Below are 19,406 nucleotides of genomic sequence, written 5' to 3'. Positions count from 1 at the left end.
TGTACTACAGAGGAGGTTGGTGGCACCTTAATTGGGGAGGACAGGCTAGTGGTAAGGGTTGGAGGGAAATGGTATCAAATACATAACACATGGTTCCAACTTTGTATTTAGACCCTTTTTGGAATTACTTACCGTCAGTAATGGTCATAGTTGGTCAATGAAACTCCATTTTTTTTAAATAAGTAGGCTACCTAACATATTTTGACATTATTAGGCTTGAAAAGCTGGTGAATAGCAAATTGAACAGCTACTTCCCGGGCTTAAAGGAGAATCACCATATTCAACGTCTCATGTAAGGCCAGATTCTGGTTCAGTTTATTACTACACCTAGTTAAGTCGAACATTTCCGAGATCCTAGTTCCGACTAGCACTTGAACGCGGCATATAACATGCTGTTGTCCTGAAACACGAGAAAATGTTGGGTATTGCCCTTTAAATGAGCCAATGGCAAATATCAATCTCGGGTACATTCATTCGCCAAACAGTTTGTAACTAAAACTAGAGTTTCTATTGGACAATTTTAGGTAGGTCCCTCCCCGTATCGTTCCGTTTTGCAACAGAATTGGCGGAATGAATACACTCCTTGTTTTGCTCTCTCGATCAGTCCTCAACCATACAGTGCCCTCCATCCACACAGTGCGCGTGAAGGTGCACAGGCTCGGTGACACTGCGTCCAGGTCTTGGGGAATACGAGGCAAGTTGGAAGAAGACATTTTAAGGACAGCAATAATACACAACAAATTCTCGGCGCCACCGTGCAGAATATTTTGTAATTATAGTAAAATGGCAGATCCAATGACCCAGTTCGACCAGATATCATCGTCTCAGGGGCTGGCCGATGGACAAAACTCTGTTGCGGCCAAAGACTCAAAAATGTCCGGTAAGAGAAAGCTGTACCTAATTCAACGAAAACGTTGAAATGGTCAACATAGACATGGTGTTTTAAGCTTTCAATAACACAGGTGCTTTGAGATAAAGTAGCCCGTAGCTTTAATGGCAGACCGTCAAAACCACATTTTTTTAGGTCCGTAAAAGGAACTTAAATGAAAATACTTGCACTTATTTTTTCGTTTGTTATGCAGACTTATATTGGCATCTTCCCTGTAGACACTTGAAATGGTAAAGTTGTTGAAGAGGGACAAGTGCAGGCCTTGTAAGCCGATATGAGGCAATTTTCTTCATTGTGGGCGTTAAAAGGGTGTTAGCCTAAATGCTCTATTAGAAATTCTGCTAGACCAGTAAGCACCCATCGCCCGTTATGGAATCGAACGATATTACACTGACGAGAAATTGTTCAAAAACACAGATAGTTGGCTTGAGAAACACGCACCACGATTGGATGGAACACTAAACCAATCTCCCGCTGGTTGCAAGGCTTCGGGGGCTGTCTTTTGTGTGCTTTGTCAACGTCCCCTCCAACCTCTACTTTGACCTAACTTTTTATTTAGTATCAGACAAGGGAACAGAACATGGTGACACATTTTACTCCCTAGTTGGCCCGCGGTGAAATGGCTACATGTTGCGGCGACGGTAATCTGCACTGCAGATGCATTGTTACTGGGAAACGGCAATTGAAGGGAGGACCTCCAAATCGTCTCGGCATTGTAAACAAACCCATGCGAGAAGATTAGTGTTTCACAGTCCAATCCCTCTCATTCGTTACAATGATGCATTTATTCTATGGTCTTCTTTTCTTTTCTTTAATCCTAGAATGTGTAGTCTACTGTAGGTTTTATGGCGTGTTCTAAACAACGGGAAACTGGGAAATCTCTGACTTCCTACTAAAGTGCGTTCACTTATCGGAGATTTCCGAGTATTTAGTTGTTTTGAACTCGGCATATTACCATGTCTTGTTTTGATGTCATGTCTATGCTAATACAGCAAACATTCGCTAGCTATCTAACCAACAACTGTAACGATGTATTTGAGACAAGTTCAAATGTATTTATGTTTTCAATAAACACTCAGACACTAAATATAGGTTACATGTCAACGGTCTAAGCCAACCGTCTTTTTTGCCCCATAGTTGCGCATGCGCCTGTATTTTTTTTTTTTTTCCAGCACTGAGCAAATTTCACGTCTGCTGAGCTTGAACGTTGAATGTTTACTGTGAACACTGAGGGTGTACCTGCGTTAAATTACAGCTTTAAGTGGCCAGGAAGGCTACTGTGGCTATTTGATCGTAATGGTGGCCTACAATGGAGAAAATCCATCCCATAACATTTTAACATGGAAATAGAACAGCTATCATTCAGCCAATGTGTGGTATTCAATGTAGGCCTACATTCCATGGACTTTTGAAAAACACACGCAGGGCTTGACATTAACCTGTTTATCCACTAGTCCTTTAGACAAGGAGGTGACTGAACATATTGTTGTGTTTGATGCAATAAACCATTTTACAAAATAAAATTCAATATTATTCCCATACCATTATTACAGAAAATCAGACAAAATTATACTACCCCCATAGCTTATTCAAGCCGGTCTCAAAATACAACACTGCCCCTTTAAGACAAAAACAATCTCTTTACCTGACACGCTTTTCAAAGATGTCTAGAAATGTACATGTTTGTGCTTTTGTAGGGAGCAATCACTCCCCTATTGCTGACTACAAATGATCTATAAATGGGCTAAGAACTCATTAACTGGCAAAGGATATGAACAAAATGTGCACACGTGGCTACATGCAGCTCTCGCTTTGATCTCAAAATAAGCGCATCTACTCACGACTGCTCATGCTGTAAACACAGTCCAGTTCAAAGTAAATGGCACAGATCCATACATGGCAATGGTCTATTTGCATATAGGCCTCCTGCAGCTGTGATTGGTTATGCCACACCGGTCTGTATAGAGTACGGGCTGAGTCATGTGTGTCATTGTAATAGAATCCTACTCCGATGCGTTCTGCCTACATCAAAATCTCTTGCATAGTTTGTTTTGTTTGGGTATGTTGCATTGAAAGTGACTATTGCGTTGATTCGATCACAATTGCTACAGTGAAGGGAAACGTTGATGGTGTTAACAGGGAAAACTTTAGAACAGTGGTCACCAACCTTTTCTGAGTCAAGATCACTTTCTGAGTCAAATTGCAAGCCGATATCTAATGCTCAGATTTTTTTTTTACATGACTTAAAAAATGTAAGCCTATGCAACATTAACCAATTATAAACACTACTGTAGCAATGAGGTTTGTGCAGTAAGCTATAGGCCCAATACATTATCACCACATATTGGCTTCGCTTAAATTGCCCTGCCATTGCATTGTTATTTGGGCCATTTAAAAATATATATATTTCAAAATTTGCGGTAGGCTATATGATCACACCGATAATAGATCTGTTGTTGTATTACTTGTGAAGCACAGCTGAGTGAGCATACATTTAAATAATTTGCTTTTAATTTTACTGGGCTGATGATGCCTGCATCTGATGGTCAGTTTCAGAGGAAGCAGACTGAGGGTTCGCCTCTCACCGTCCCTCCGCTCTCCCTTTCCTCCACAGAGCTGACCAAAAAGGGACACCTTCCAACTGATGGCGAAACTCGAGTTGCACCTCATTGTTTCTGCCTCATGCACAAATGCACGTTGTTACTCCTATGAACAGAGAAAGTGAAATATTTCTCAATATTAAAAAAGACCAAAGCCGCTAATAATAACAACGCAAGCCTATCAATAGACGTTCCTACTCATTCATTACTGCTGCACTGCTTCTTGTAGCCCTGAGTAGAAATAGGAAGAATGTGTATTTGATGGCTTATAAAAGTGTACTAAGTGCTGAGTAAGAACTTAAACATTCACTCACTCATAAAAACAGCAGCGCTTTGTTTTATTTGTTGCCAGTTTTTCTCTAGTCATGGTTCTAAACGTTTTGAAATCTCACAGCATCCACTTCGTTGTAGCTTTCTTTTATGTCTTCTACGTTACTGCAGACACGGTAATCTGAGCCACCCGATTGGCCAGCGGTAGGGCACTTGATTTGCTCCCCCTGGCCCAGTGGGAAGGCAGCGTTTGTACCTTCAGACACATGAAATGGTTCAAAATGGCAACAGTGTGCCTACCCGGCACGCAGGGCAGTTGAATCCGGTGCACCTACTGCTAACAGCCCAGACTAATAATGGGGAAAAAGGCTTTATCTTGAGTTTTTAACAGAAATGTTTGGCAATCGACTAGGAATGTCTTGGAGATCGACCAGTCGATCACAACCGAACACTTGGTGACCACTGCTCTGAACTTAACTCAACTTTCTAATCTCATGCTTCTCTCCTTGGGCTGATCATTCTTCTGCGCAGCAGTCCTGGGGGAGCTACGCGGCCATCTTGGGCTACTGTGCACCCGTGCAGCTTAGAGCGAACATTGCCGTCTAGGCCCATATGATGAAAACAAATGGACACTCTTGCCTCTGCAACGATCTTCAAACTGACAGCTTATTAGTCATTAGGGAGGGGCATTTGAAATTGATTTAATTTATATATTCAGCTAACCATGTCTTACAAGCATCCGTTAATAACAAACCTTGTTTTAAATATAGTTTACTGTATATAATTTAAAAGCCATGCTGAAAAGAGTATACAGCTCCCATTGCAAATCGGGAATGTTTTCTGTAATCTGTATTAGACTGAATACCAGTTGCATTGTCTCAAAGTGGTTATGTTACAACAAAGGTATTTACTAACCAATACATGTTTCAACGGGGAGCATAATAATTAATTTTATTCTGTTTTGAAAGTGTAACTAAGGTTTTGAACAATTCTCCAAGAAATTGGCATTGCCTTCGCATTTTTCTGAAGTAAATCCTTCAAACCAAATGTTCACGTGTTCTTTCATTTCACCCCAGTCATGCGGAACAGTCTCTTGCTGACTTATCGGTGCCATTTTCCTCCTTACCTCGGCTGTATGATCAGGCAATGATGACACCAAAGATGTCACTGGACCCTTGCCGCTACTGTCATACAGTATCAGATGTCACATGGCTGAGTTAACACAGCACCCAGTCTAGAGGAATCCAAATGGAACTATATAAATCTACTGAATCCAGCAGAGTTTTCAGCGGAATGCAATAGGGCCCAGACCTGGGTAGGTCTGTGTTATTCATTGGGTCCTTTACTTTGGTATCATACCATCTGTTGATGCCCAGTGTTGCACCAGACTGCTTGACCACTGGTCAGTCTCTCTTAGGCCTAGTACTTCCTTCTCAACACATTTGAGTAGCATTTGTTGCACTGGTCACTAAGGAAGTGACCTGAGAGATCTTAAGGCTCAAGATATCTTGCGTCTAAATTTGCATTGAGTCTGATTGTCAGGGTTGTTAAGTTCATGAAAAGCATCCCCTATTCTTTTCATGTCACTTTGACAAGGTGATTGTGCAAGCTCTGTCAATGGAACCGTTTATCTACGACAGCAGGCAGAATGCCATAGCTCTACTCTTAGACTGTACGGAAGAATTCGCGTTACAATGAATTCTGAATGAGAAATGATATTCATGGTGTCAAACTCGTAATTGCTTGAGTCAGTGCTGTATTTCATTTCTTCCTGCACTGCCAGTAAAACCAATGCAACTATTGGAGAAACATTATTCAAACTCATCGATAAAGTAATTTTACCGGCCGTTATCAAAGCTAAACCCAGTGCTCTGCTGGCTCTCCGGTTTCATAGGCTATGCACATTTGATTGCGGTTCTGCACCTGTTTTCAATTAGAATGACGGTCAAGGTCAGAGACAACGACGAGGTTTATGTTTAGTTTGACAGACACGTGCACTTCCAAATTACACTAAATATACAGTAGTGACTAGAGAGTCCTTTGGACCAGTGATCTAATCAGGTGAAATGTTGTATTTCCCTGAGTAGGGATTCAACATGCTGCTGATTTGTATCTTGAGAGCGATAAAAGTACAGATACATGCTGAGGAATGATCTGGAATCTAGTCCTGTGCAGTGAGGAGCATGCAGATATGGACATAGTTTATGTGAGATAGTCTGGAGAGAACATGGGGTACTTTCGGCTCCCTTTCCCTCTGTGCCATTCTTGTTCTATCTCTGCTACTCATTTTCTCCCCCTCTCTGGGAGACTGCTGCTCTGCTCGGCACAGACCATATCATCTCTAAGGTCAGTGAATCGGGCTGAGGCAGCAAACTGACCCCGGGGGGTATTTGAGTGTCACGTCTTGGCTCTCGTCGGGAAGGGACAGAAATGGCTGGCGTGACTGGGATGCCATGTTAGGGCCTCCTCCAGTTCCGTATCATCGGCCCTCGGGCATAGTCCTACATCCAGATCTAGTAGTAGAGTATAGGGCTGTGTAGTGCCAAAGCAGGTTCTCTTCCTACTCAGGTCAGCTGCCCGTGATAGATTTATCACACGGCTGAAAGTGTTGAAAACATGAGCTAGATGAAGCTATGTTTAAACCTTGTCTAGAGCCATGGTCCAAGTCTGTAAAATGGCAACAAAAAATTGCCTTGTTTCTCTTGCATAGATCTTCTTAGATAAGTGACATTTTGAGGATGGCCTTTTGTGGACGCTTCGGTCTGAAGTGGTTCTCGCAATGGTTTCAGGCCATTTGGAAATGTCAGTGAAAGAAGAAGAATGTTGACTCATCTCTGATTGTGGGAAAGAATGAAGGTGTGTCACGGGTAGGCTTAACGTGTCTGGGCGAGTCTTTTAGCAAAGGACTGCTGTACAGCAAGAGTTCGCCAACCTGCCCAGCCAGTCTCTGATGTGATTTCAGTTTGGGCGACCAAATTGCTTCTTGATCATCCAGCTCATGAACTTTACATACCATCCCACTCACGGCTGAGAAAATTCCCCAGAAAGTCTCCCCTCGGCGTTCCCGAACCGTGGCATGTGTGAGAAGGAAAGAGCAAAGCCGTGCACTTCTTGTTAGTTTGATATTCAAGGAAGCTGTTTGATGGTAATGGTGCTCTACAAAGGCTGTTCTTGTTCTTCAAGATCACATGAGATTCAGAAGTGAGGCAGAAAATTTGATCACTCTCTGCATAATTGCCATCAAGTGAGTGCAGTGTTGCTGCTTGGTTGGCATCGGGTGTCGTAGACCACGGGAGAAATATGTGCACATTGCAAATAAATTGCGTGGAAAATGCCATATAATTGCCTGTTATAGAATGCGTTGTCGGAAGCATCGTTGTTATTTGTGTGTAGTAAAATAGAATTTGTGTTTGTCATAGTTTGTTGTTGGTCATATCGCTGTTATTGTCTTCTCTTTGCCTGCATAGGAAAAGTTAAGTGCATGGATTAAATTGATTCTAGGTGTTTATTGGTAGTAGATTTGTGGACGCTAACAGTTGCATGGGGTTAGAGTATATTAGTAGATTTTTCACTGTAGTTTCTGACACTAAGTTAATAGAGCATATTGTACAGTTATAAGGTTGGATAGTGGAAGCCCCACCAGGCATCCAGTTAATCAATGTATTTTGTTTTTGTTAATGTTTAAAATTGGGCAGGGTGGGTAGGGGTTGTTATGGAGATTGGAGTTATTTTCTGCCACTGTAGGATGTTCATTATTCTGTCCTTTTTATTTTTTCAGATTCCTTTCTTTCCTCTTCGCCTGTATCTCTCATTCAGTCTCCGCAAGGCAAGTGTATGGTTCTCTTACGGTGCTCGCCTGCTGTCCTCTATCCTCCCTCTCTCTTTCTCTGTCCTTTTCTTCTGCTCGGCTGCCACTGTAATGCCTTCCATCCCTCTCTCTAGTGGCCCTCTCCTCCTCTAGGCCAGACCAGACCAAGAACTTCATACTAGAGGCCTGCAAAGAAACCTGCAACCTATCATCCCCCACTCCGCAATCGTCAACCAACCCCCACCCTGCTCGTTCCCTCTAGGAGCCCTGTAACGTCATCCCATCTGTTTCCTATGCTGCTGACCCTCTGCTGCCTGCACTAATTGCAATTTAGCAGGGCAGCGAGGCCCATCCCGCTTTCAACCGTGTCTGACAGTTGGAATTTTAACCCCCCGCCCCCCACCCCAACTGGAGGCATGAAATACTCAATTAATAGCAGCGAAATGGCTAACCCCATAGCCCCTGACTGACACCAATGGTGCATGTCAAGGGAGAATCACTGTTTTTAGGGTTTGAGTTCAGGCTTAAAAACGGTTTAATCTCTGTTGCCAGAGGACACATCTCTTCGGGCATACATATAATGTACCCAACCTAGGTACTATATTGTCTACAGTATATAGGCTAGACACAGCCGGATACGTGATGGTGATTAATCCACAGGTCTAATTGTTATGTACAGAAAATTAGTAAGCCATCTATTGATGGTGTAGTGCTACAGTACGTTGATTCCCAATGGAATGTATTGACATTCCCAATTGGAATAGAGCCGTTCTCATTGGAATAGATTTGAATTTTGATCGGAATAAATTGGCATCAAACACTTGAAAAGGGTGACCTAGAGTACCGTTATGTACTCAAACAAGCAATACAGTGAAGAAGAGCATGTTTCAAATTAGTTAAGTCATTCCCCCAAGCTCCCGTACTCCCCTCCAAAAGCAACCTGCTCTGTTTTTACCCCATCAGAAAACTGACAAGACCTAGAAATCAAAGATGTGGAAAAAACATCTCCACTCCCCACTGTGTAACAGCAAGCTGATCCATTTCCAGTCTTTACTGCCTGCTCTGTCACATTATTTAGGTCAACGGCACTGTAGGTCCAAGATAATCCCAAGATTGCCACTTATTTTAAGAAAGCAGAGAGAAGTTCAAGATCACTTTGTGTGCGGGAGGAGCTAGAACTCTAAAAATGGATCAGGTTGGTTGTCCCAGGGGACCCTAGCTGTCCTTGGATAGATGGCCCCTTCCCTCCAGGCCTTAGGCCCTATCTCTAGAAGCCCCCCTCCCCATCCATCCCGCCCCAGTACCATCACCGGCACTGGAGGATGAGAAGTGAAGGGATCCACTCCACTCACTGCTCTATGCCTTCTCCAGGCCGGGGTCTGAGCCCTGGACCCTGGCTGCCCGCTGTCCCACCACCTCTGCTCTATGCCTTCTCCAGGCCGGGGTCTGAGCCCTGGACCCTGGCTGCCCGCTGTCCCACCACCTCTGCTCTATGCCTTCTCCAGGCCGGGGTCTGAGCCCTGGACCCTGGCTGCCCGCTGTCCCACCACCTCTGCTCTATGCCTTCTCCAGGCCGGGGTCTGAGCCCTGGACCCTGGCTGCCCGCTGTCCCACCACCTCTGCTCTATGCCTTCTCCAGGCCGGGGTCTGAGCCCTCCACCCTGGCTGCCCGCTGTACCACCACCTCTGCTTATTGCTTCTTATGCTTTTTGCATGTGACCTCTGCTGGAGCCAAAAAGTAGGTTTTCTTTTATGGTTTCATTGTTTAGATGTTGTTCTTTTGATTTTATCTCTTGATTTGGCTTTTTGGGGTTTCTTTTCTACAACACAATTGTGTAGTATTTATAATAATACAGTGTGTTTGTAGGCCTAGGAAGTAACCTAAAGAATGAATAGTATAGAGATTATTAAACCCCCGACTAGATGGGCAGAGACTGAAAATCTATCCTATGTAGTGCTAGGATATTCACACAGTCAAAGAGTGAGCTAATCACACAGTGAGGGAGATGGGCCTTGGGACCTATTCCCTCCATCACTAATTGGATATGACAGGGCTGTACCCAATGGAATTTGATCTCTTATCATTCTGTGATTTCTCTGCAGCAAAAATATTTGGCTGGATTCAGACTTTTTTGGCGAATGCTTAACAATAACAGATTGTAGGCCTACCACCACGGGATTTGATGCACACGTGGAATGTGACTTAGAGGCACAATATCCTCTTGCCTTGAAGTGCGTATGTAACATGCCGTTCTGGTCCTTATAAAGATATCTAACTTTTGCTTGACGAGAGGCAAACGTGCATCCTAGCTAAGATGGAATCCTTAATGGAATTACTGGAAGACTGTCTTATCAAGTAAACAATTTGACTCCTTCCCATAGTGTCAAAATGATTGCGGTGATTGAGACTTTCTCATCGTGAAGAAGCACATCCCTTTTAAGTTGCCTTCCTAGGCATATTATGAGATGTGAGATATGTTGGTTGGCCTGTGCCAATGATTGTCTATTATATTGACAAATAGTCAAGTGACCGCTCTAACGATGGAAATGCATGTCCTCAAAAATGGAAGGCAGGCGGGAGGAGATGATATCAGGTTGGACCATTCTAGCCAATGAGAGGGCAGATAAGCGTGTGAACAACAGGCCATAAGAGATATAGGACTCATTTTTGACAGCATCTCCATTTTAAAGTAGTCAATCGTGATTATTGGAGCAGTTGCTTGGGACATCTTGTGACTATGTATGGTCCTTGTCCCGGTCCAACTCTAATCTCCATTTTAAAGCAGTTCATTTTCTTTTTCATTGGCCTATTGCTAACCAACTAATAGGAATCCCCATCCAGTTGACTACTTTAAAATAGTGGAAGCCCTCAATGGCAATTTCCATGCTAAAACAGGTTATAGAAAGTGAGGACACAATCGTGGATATCTCTGACAACAGGCACAATGGCAATATAGTTGTAATTTTCAAAGTTGCCGAAATGCCATTCACTTATCAGTGCATTCGTAACAACCTAACATTATGAAACATCTATTCGATCAAATAAGCCTTGCGTAGAAAATTAGAAATAAAGCGGTTTGTTGACTAAATTCGACACTGTCAATGACCTCCTTACAAAAATTCCTCACTTCGTGGCCTTAATTTCATGGACAGATTTTGGGCAGAGTAAAACCTCTCACTTTGCCTCTTCAGCTCTGCCTCTGCTCAACCGTTTATTAAAATGGGGATTAGTACTGAAAGTGTCCCTTTTTGAAGCCCACACACTTTAACACTCTCACTCAACTCCAATGACTATGGGGAGTAGATTGCGTAAGAGGAGTGAGGCGTGGAAGTTCAGTGATGCTCTCATTTGAGGATGAATGAGTATTACAAAACAGTTCAAGTAGGTGACAATAGATAAAACTCCCCTTTGACAGTGTTTCTTATGAAGTGTTTTGGGTCGTGTTATTAGTGATTACAAAATACTACAGATAACTCGTTGATGTAAGTTATTGAGTAGGCTAGTTTATGAAATGTACGGTAACATTTAATATGAAATGAAAACACCATTGATTTGTTCTTCTTTCATACTTTTTTGACTAATTCGTATTAATGACCAGTCTGGTTTTTATAGCTGCCAATTCTCCATGTTCGCTTGTCGCTCGGTGTTGAAATTGACAGGGGGGGACCATGGGACTGAGAAGGGATCATGTGATTATTGCAGACTATGTATGTATGCCCCCCGCCCCAGGATACCTGTGGCACTCCGTCATTGGAGGGCGATCCTTGTTCCAGTCCAATTCTAATGTCACCTCTGCTCTGGCATGAGGAGATTGCGGCGGGTTAGCTCGCTTAGTGACATGATTGACAGACAGACGCACAGGCGGGACATTCATTATTTAGGAAGCCTCCCCACACCAGGGGCATTGTCCAGCTTTTTCTCTGTGTTGTGTTAGCTGGGTGTTTAGAAAATCTGGCTGCGTTTTACAGGCAGACGAATTCTGATCTTCGTTCTACTAATTGGTCGTTTGACCAATCACATCAGATATTTTCACATCAGATCTTTTCAGAGCTGATCTGATTGGTCAAAAGACCAATTAGTGAAAAAAAAAAAAGACCAGAATTAGCCTGCCTGTGTAAACGTAGCATTTGCGGTTCAGTTACATCTTCCTGTTGATTTAACAGATAGTAGGGTAGACAGAGGCCAGTAGAGTGCAAGTTACAGCCATGAAAATTGGCCCATAGGCCCTCCTCTGCGAATGAGACGAGTCCTGTAAATCAATTACGTTTTACATTCATTCCGCATTCTATTTGTTATATTTCTTGCTCTAATGCTTGTATACATTCCAGGGAGGAGTCATTCAAGTACATTAAAGATATTGGATCTGCGTTAAACTGCTTGATTAATATCGTACCTAATTGACAAGATTGAGGTACGATGCATTATCATGATTATTATAATGAGCTCTGCATTACATTATTTACTTACATACATACATCTGCAGTATTAAAGACATCAGGAAGTGTATTCCCCTTGGTATGTAGGCCTAAAGAGGTTGTGTTAAAATGGGAGCCACAGCTCATGGGTAAAGGATGTACAGTGGGTCCATAATTATTGGCACCCTTGATTAAAGATGAGAAGAAAAAAAAATAATACAAATACTGAGCTATGGTGTATGCTAAAAACAATTAGGAAATATAATTTTTTACTAATACAATTGCTCAGGGAAAAATACAATACCGGTCAAAAGTTTGGACACACATTCAAGGGTTTTTCTTTATTTGTACTATTTTCTACATTGTACAACAATTGTGAAGACATCAAAACTATGAAATAACACACATGGAATCATTTAGTAACCAAAGAAGTGTTAAACAAATCAAAATATATTTTATATTTGAGATTCTTCAAAGTAGCCAGCCTTTGCCTTGATGACAGCTTTGCACACTCTTGGCATTCTCTCAACCAGCTTCACCTGGAATGCTTTTCTAACAGTCTTGAAGGAGTTCCCACACATGCTGAGCACTTGTTGGCTGCTTTTCCTTTACTCTGTTAAGTGTGCCTTGAATATAAATCCAATTTTATTTGTCACCGAATACAACAGGTGTAGACCTTACCGTGAAATGCTTACTTACAAACCCTTACCCAACAGTGCAGTAGAGTTAAGAAAATATTTACTAAATAAAAAGTAACACAGTAGAATTACATAACAATAACGAGGCTATATACAGGGGGCACCGGTCCCTGAGTAAATGTACGGGGGTACAGGTTAGTCAAGGTAATTTGTACATGTAGGTAGGGGTAAAGGGACTATGCATAGATGATAAACAGTGAGTAGCAGCAGTGTAAAAACAAATTGGGGGGGGGTCAATATAAATAGTCTGGGTGGCTACTTGATTAATTGTTCAGCTGTTTTTATAGCTTGGGGGTAGAAGCTGTTAAGGAGCCTTTTGGACCTAGACTTAGCGCTCCAGTACTGCTTGCCGTGTGGTAGCAGAGAGAACAGACTGGAGTCTTTGACAATTTTTTGGGGCCTTCCTCTGACACATTTACAATTACATTTAAGTCATTTAGCAGACGCTCTTATCCAGAGTGACTTACAAATTGGTGCATTCACCTTATATCCAGTGGAACAGCCACTTTATAATAGACACCACCTGGTATATAGGTCCTGGATGGCAGGAAGCTTTGCCCCAGTGATGTATTGAGCCGTACGCACTACCCTCTGGAGCGCCTTAGTCAGATACTAAGCAATTGCCACAACAGGCGGTGATGCAACCGGTCAGGATGCTCTCGATGGTGCAGCTGTAAAACCTTTTGAGGATCTGGGGACCCATGCTAAAAATAAATAAATCACAGACAATGTCTCCAGCAAAGCACCATCACACCTCCTCCTCCATGCTTTACAGTGGGAACCACACATGCATAGATCATCTGATCACCTACTCTGTGTGATGCAAAGACATGGCGATTGGACCTATTCGGTAAAAGACCATCTTCTGTATACCACCCCTACCTTGTCACAACACAACTGATTGGCTCAAATGCATTAAGAAGGAAAGAAATTCCACAAATTAACAAGGCACACCTGTTAATTGAAATGCATTCCAGGTGACTACCTCGTGAAGCTGGTTGGGAGAATGCCAAGAGTGTGCAAAGCTGTCAAGGCAAAGGGTTGCTACTTTGAAGGATCTCAAATATAAAATATATTTAGATTTTGTTTAACACTTTTTTTGGTTACTACATGTTTCCATATTTGTTATTTCATAGTTTTGATGACTTCACTGTTATTGTACAATGTAGAAAATAGTAAAAATAAAGAAAAACCCTTGAATGAGTAGGTGTGTCCAAACTTTTTGACTGATACTGTACATTTAACAGGTAATAAAAATGAATCTAAAAAAGATATGGGTAAAAATGATTGCCAAACCTGTTTTCAATACGCCAGCACCCTACCCTTCTGAGGATAAAGACACTGAGCCTTTCTCTAAAATGTTTCATGAAATTGGAGAACACATTGGGAGGGATCTTAGACCATTCCTTCATACAGAACCTTTCCAGATCCTTGAGAACCTTTTGTCTGCACTAATGGACTGCCCTCTTCAACTCAAACCACAGCACCGCCTTGATTTTGGTAAACATCATTGGCACTTGGATTGAAACCAGTTCTATGATCAGATGACATGAAAATAGAGCTCTTTGGCCACGCACACCAGTGGTGTGTTTGAAAAACAGAAGCAAATGCAGAATGGTACCACATACCTACACCACTAATATGGTGGTGGATCTTTTATGTTACGGGATATTTTATTTCCACTGGTCCTGGAGCCCTTGTTAAGGTCAATGGCATCATTAACTATTTTTAGCCAAAAACCTGGTTGTCTCTGCAAGGAGGCTGACTCTTGGATGCAAGTGACTCTTCCAGCAAGACGACAACCCCAAGCACTAATCAAAATCCACAAAGAAATGGCTAATTAAACACAAAATCTATATTTTGCAAGGGCCATCTCAGTATCCGGACTTGAACCCCATTTGAATACCTGTAGCTTGAAATGAAGTAGGCAGGCCATAAGCGCAGACGAAGATAAAGCATTTTTGTATTTAACTAGGCAAGTCAGTTAAGAACAAATTCTTATTTACAATGCCGGCCAAACCCGGACGAACCTGGGCCAATTGTGTGCCGCCCTATGGGACTCCCAATCACGGCCGAATGTGATAAAGTCTGGAATCGAACCAGGGACTGTTGTGACACGTCTTGCACTGAGATGCAGTGCCTTAGACCACTGCTCCGCTCTTAACTCGGGTTATTAAGGATCTGGAAAGATTCTGTGTGGAGGAAGATCCTAACCAACGTGTCCTCCAATTTCCTAAAACATTTTAGAAAAAGGCTTGTTATCCTCGCAAGGGGAGGGTGCTAGTAATGAAAACTGGCGTTTGCTGTGAACACTGAGGGTGTACCCGCTTTAAGTTAGTTTTAACAGTGGCCATGTAGGCTACTGTGGCTATTTTGATGATAATGTAGGCCTACCAGAATGGCTTACAATCAAAAACAATGGAGAAAATCCATCCCATAACATTTTAACATGGAAATAGCTGTTCTATCATTCAGCCAATGTGTGGTGTTCAATGTATGCCTACATTCCATTAGACTTTTGAAAAACACTCGCAGAGTTTAGAGGGCACATTGGTGCCAATCATTTTGACCCGTCTTTTTTAGATCTTTTTTTTCTTGTTTTAAGGGCAACTCCACCACTTTCCAACCTCATTTTCATTATGTCAGCACAATACCAGTTTGTACATATGTGAAAACGGTGCATTTTTATGTTTTGTCGAAAAAGAACCCGATGACCTCATCAAAAGATGAAACATTTTAAAAACAGAGATTTTTATTTTTTTTCTCCAAATACAATGAAATTTGCTGTGACGTGGGGCGCAAGAAAATACCGTTCCTCTGGCTAGAAACTCATTGCAGGGTTTTGAAAAACACAATTTTTCTTACTTTTAATCCTGCCGTGTAATGTCACGGAGAAGCATTATTTTAGGGCCGTTCTTAACTTTTTCACCACAGATCATAGAAATGTGCCATTTTCACATATCTAGACACTGGTATTGTGCTGGAGATCATGAATATGAGGTTGAAAAGTGGCGGTATTGCCCTTAAAAAAATATCTTCCTCTGAGCAACTGTATAATATAATTTCCCAATTTTTGGGGAGCATTCAATATAGCTCAGTATTGGTATTATTTAATACCTTTTTTTTTTTTTTTTGCTCAAATTTATCAAGGGTGCCAATAATTATGGAACCCACTGTATGTGTTAATTAGGCCATTATGGAAATAGTGTAATATCATTTAACTCTTTTATACCAGGCTGCAGTCACTTAACCCTAGTCTCTGGCCCATAAATTGCCTTGCGAGTTCAAACAAGGAGTGTTTATCCTATGTGACCTTTTCTTCCGGACTTGTCTTCCAGGCACGTTTTATATCTCGTCCCCGTTGTGTCACATTCAGTTCTATGATATCATCCCTGTGGTCTTTTATGTTAGTCTGCTGGCGATGTGAGATACTGCTCAACGGTTCTCATGAGATCATTGGTATAACCCAGATAGGAAGGAATGATGAGGGAAGAACATTTTGTGTATTAACCAATCTTGTTTCTTCAGATGTGACAACTTTGGGTGGTGAGTTGATAGGGCTGCCAGATAAACAGAGCGGTTTGTACAGTTCCATGTTTTTTCAGTAATAAAGTGCCATGTATTTTGTAGAACATGTCAGACAGAGTACCTGATTAACGAAACCCCAGCCGTATTCTATATAGCTGTAAATATATGAATATGCATTTAGATAAATTAATATACGACCACAGGTTACACAGTTGTATAACAGTATTGTTTACATATGCAATTTTGTTATTTTGTTTGGAGCTGCTTCATTTCGACCATGCAAGTCATTTCGAACGTTGCCTCATTGAAAATGCTCTTCAATGGCAACAACTTGATGTTAAGTCAGCATGCCGACTGACACACCCTCATCCATTGCTGCAGTTATACAGTGCCATGCAATGCATGACTGCTTGGGCTGCAACAAAATGGCCTCCGCCGAATATAACTGGAAGTGCATGGGAGTTTGAGTGTGTCTGTGATTTTTATTCCCTCCCTCCTTTCTCCCCCTTCCCCTCCTTACCTCTGTGCATGGCCGATGCAGACAAAAGAGTGGCACTGGGCTCTGACAAGCCCTCCTCAGAAGCCGTGACCACCTCCCTTCGCTTCGCCGGGCCTTCTCAGTCCGGCTCGTTTTCGCCCGCTAACTATGGGAGCGAAGCATCATCAGGTCCGTCTGATGGAAAGCCAGATTCGCCAATCGTGACATCCCCCGTGTCTGAAAGGATAAAGGCACTGGAGGCCCTGGCAGCAAAGAAGGAGCCAGAGCCCAAGACGGATGGAGGCTTTCCTCACTTCAAGGAGCGCCACTATGAAAAGTCTCCTACTGAGGTGCCGGCAGAGACCACCTCACCCTTCCAGAAAAAAGGAGCTTCCACTGATCAGGATTCACCAGAGTCTCCCTTTGAGGTCCTGGGAGAAGCACGGCAAGGGAGTGATTTTGAAGATACCGCAGACTGGATGAGAGCTCACTTACCCCCTGTGCCTGACTTTGAGGACAAAGTAGATTCAAACAAAGATGCTCTTGTGTTAGAGAACGATGGCAGATCCCAGGATATAAAAGGGGAAGATAAAGCTATAACTAATGTTCCAGAGGCATTTGCGTGTGTCCCTGACGCGTTCATGGACTCTCCCATCGAAGGGCCTAAACTTAAAAATGTTTTCAAAGACCCAGCGCAGCAGTCTAGCGTTGAGGACGAATCTGAATTTGACCTGAGCTTCCTACCTACAGCATACATGACAGACACCCAAGGCCCATCTGACCTTGACTCTGAGCTCCCTGCCTCTCCTGCCCCTCCTGCTGGTTTTAACTCTCCCTCACCACCCACTCCCTCTGACTCAAAAGAGAAGGACTCAAAGACCAAGCAGGCCCTATGGGGTGATGAGGCAGTCGAAGTCGACAGCTCAGGAGACTCTGATGACACTGTCATTGAGGATGCAGTCTCCATCCATGCCCCTTCCTTCCCTGCCCCCTCTTTGTCAAGTGATAGTGCACCTGCCCCCAACCCCTCTGTTCCCTCTCTCCCTACCGAAGAAGAGGAAACTCCTCCAGCAAAGCAGCCAATGCAGGTCCCTACCATCAATGTTATTGAGACAGACGAGCCGAATTACAGCGATGAGGAGATGGAGATGGAAGTGGAGGAAGAGGAGGAGGAGGAAAGTTCTGCAGTTGTGAAAGACACTGTGAAAGAGGCACCAATAACCCCTGAGCCACAACCAGATGTGACTAAAAAGGAATTCTCCAAAATTCCCCCCTTAGAATATGAGGGTTACTCTCCTCCCTCCTCTCCTGTCGACTCTGATGCTGAATACTCACCTAAACACAAGATCTTGAAATCTGAATGCGATACGGATAATCAAAAGACAACACTATCTAATGATGGGATGCAAGGTGCTGCTGTGTCAAAGAGCTCTAGTTCTGAGGTGTCACAAGCCCAGAAAGTTGAGTCTGATAAATCACAGAACCCCAATGAGTCTAATGAAAAGTCTTCTCCGTCCACTGCCAAACCTACTGAGAAAACCGCAGAGAACCTTTCAGACTTTACAGACTATGATGACGATGACTGGTCAACTGACGCACAAGAAATCTTAGTGAAGTCTAGCTCTGCTAACGTTACTTCTCAGGATCCTGAACTTCACCCCACATCCAAGTTTGAAGAGAACCCCAAGTCTGATATTAAACAAGATTATATGCAGACAGTTGAGCTTTCAAAATCCAACTACATGCAGGATGACACAATCCGTAAATACGACAGACAATCTTTTGAGGACGAAGACGCACTGCCACCCACGGATGACACCATTGAAAATAAAGAGCTGGACTTTGACACCGTACCAGAGCCTTCTCCCTCAGATCCAACCTTTCAGATCCATATCGGAACACTACTCCCTCAAAATAATGCAACTACCATGATCTCAGATTTTGAGAATCTCACCTCCATGGATGAAGATTCCTTCCCCAAGCCAGTCGGTGGCCAGCCATCTCCCAGGGAGTTTCCTAAAGATCCATTTTCCTCTTTCCAGAGCGAACTGCCCGGCAACACCATGGAGCCCAAGACTGAGAAGAAACCTAACGATGACGTCATTGCAGATCACATAGTCAACAGCAAGACTCTCCCACCACAGGAAGCTGTGGCGGAGAAGGACACTAAAGCAGGACACCATTCGCCAGACAATACCAGTGATCCAGAAAGCATTGAGCCGGACTGCTCGGTCTCTGGTGCCACGGACAGCTTCGTCGAGTTCATGAGGGAGTGCCTGAAGTCACGACAGGATGAAGATCCAGAAGACCTTCGTCAAGGTCTCACAGCCAAGGATGAGTGTCCTCCCTCCCAGTCCACACCAACCATGGTCATGGATCTGGAGCAGGAACACCTCACTATCAATGCCCTTAAAGAGTTGGGCAGCAGCCAAGAAGAGGAGGATGACCTTCAGTCTAGTATCAAGGCCTCTGAGGAATCCCAGTCTTCCTTCACCTCAACAACCTCCGACCATCCTTCTCCCCAAAACAAACCTACGTCCGACAGCGCGTATTCCAAAGAGGTAGAGGCCATCGACGTGTGGGTGGCCGAGGCCTACCACCTTGCAGAGCATGTCTTGGCAGCAATACTAACGCACTTGTCAGGTAACATGCCTTCCCTCTGGGCTCTATGCCTGCTAACCTCACGCAAGCATAGCACAATGACCACACTCCTCTCTCT

General features: G+C 43.2%; 1 protein-coding gene across 3 annotated transcripts in view; it reads left to right on the top strand.

The window, feature by feature from the left end:
- The first annotated feature begins 574 nt into the window (after positions 1–574).
- Positions 575–19,406, top strand: part of LOC129835089 (reticulon-3-like) — a 34,717-nt gene continuing 15,885 nt past the window's right edge. Inside the window, exons 1-3 of one of the 3 annotated variants that reach the window (XM_055900466.1) lie at positions 575–880; positions 7,538–7,585; positions 16,751–19,330. In XM_055900466.1, coding sequence (XP_055756441.1) covers positions 784–880; positions 7,538–7,585; positions 16,751–19,330 — 2,725 coding nt within the window. In that variant the 5' untranslated portion in view covers positions 575–783. The remainder of the gene's footprint in view (positions 881–7,537; positions 7,586–16,750; positions 19,331–19,406) is intronic. The other 2 variants (XM_055900467.1, XM_055900468.1) reach the window with 2 other exon arrangements.

This window comes from Salvelinus fontinalis, chromosome 36, assembly GCF_029448725.1.
Source record: "Salvelinus fontinalis isolate EN_2023a chromosome 36, ASM2944872v1, whole genome shotgun sequence".
Taxonomy (NCBI): domain Eukaryota; kingdom Metazoa; phylum Chordata; class Actinopteri; order Salmoniformes; family Salmonidae; genus Salvelinus; species Salvelinus fontinalis.
Note: the sequence above shows the minus strand (reverse complement) of the source record. Positions and strands in the feature narration are given on the sequence as shown.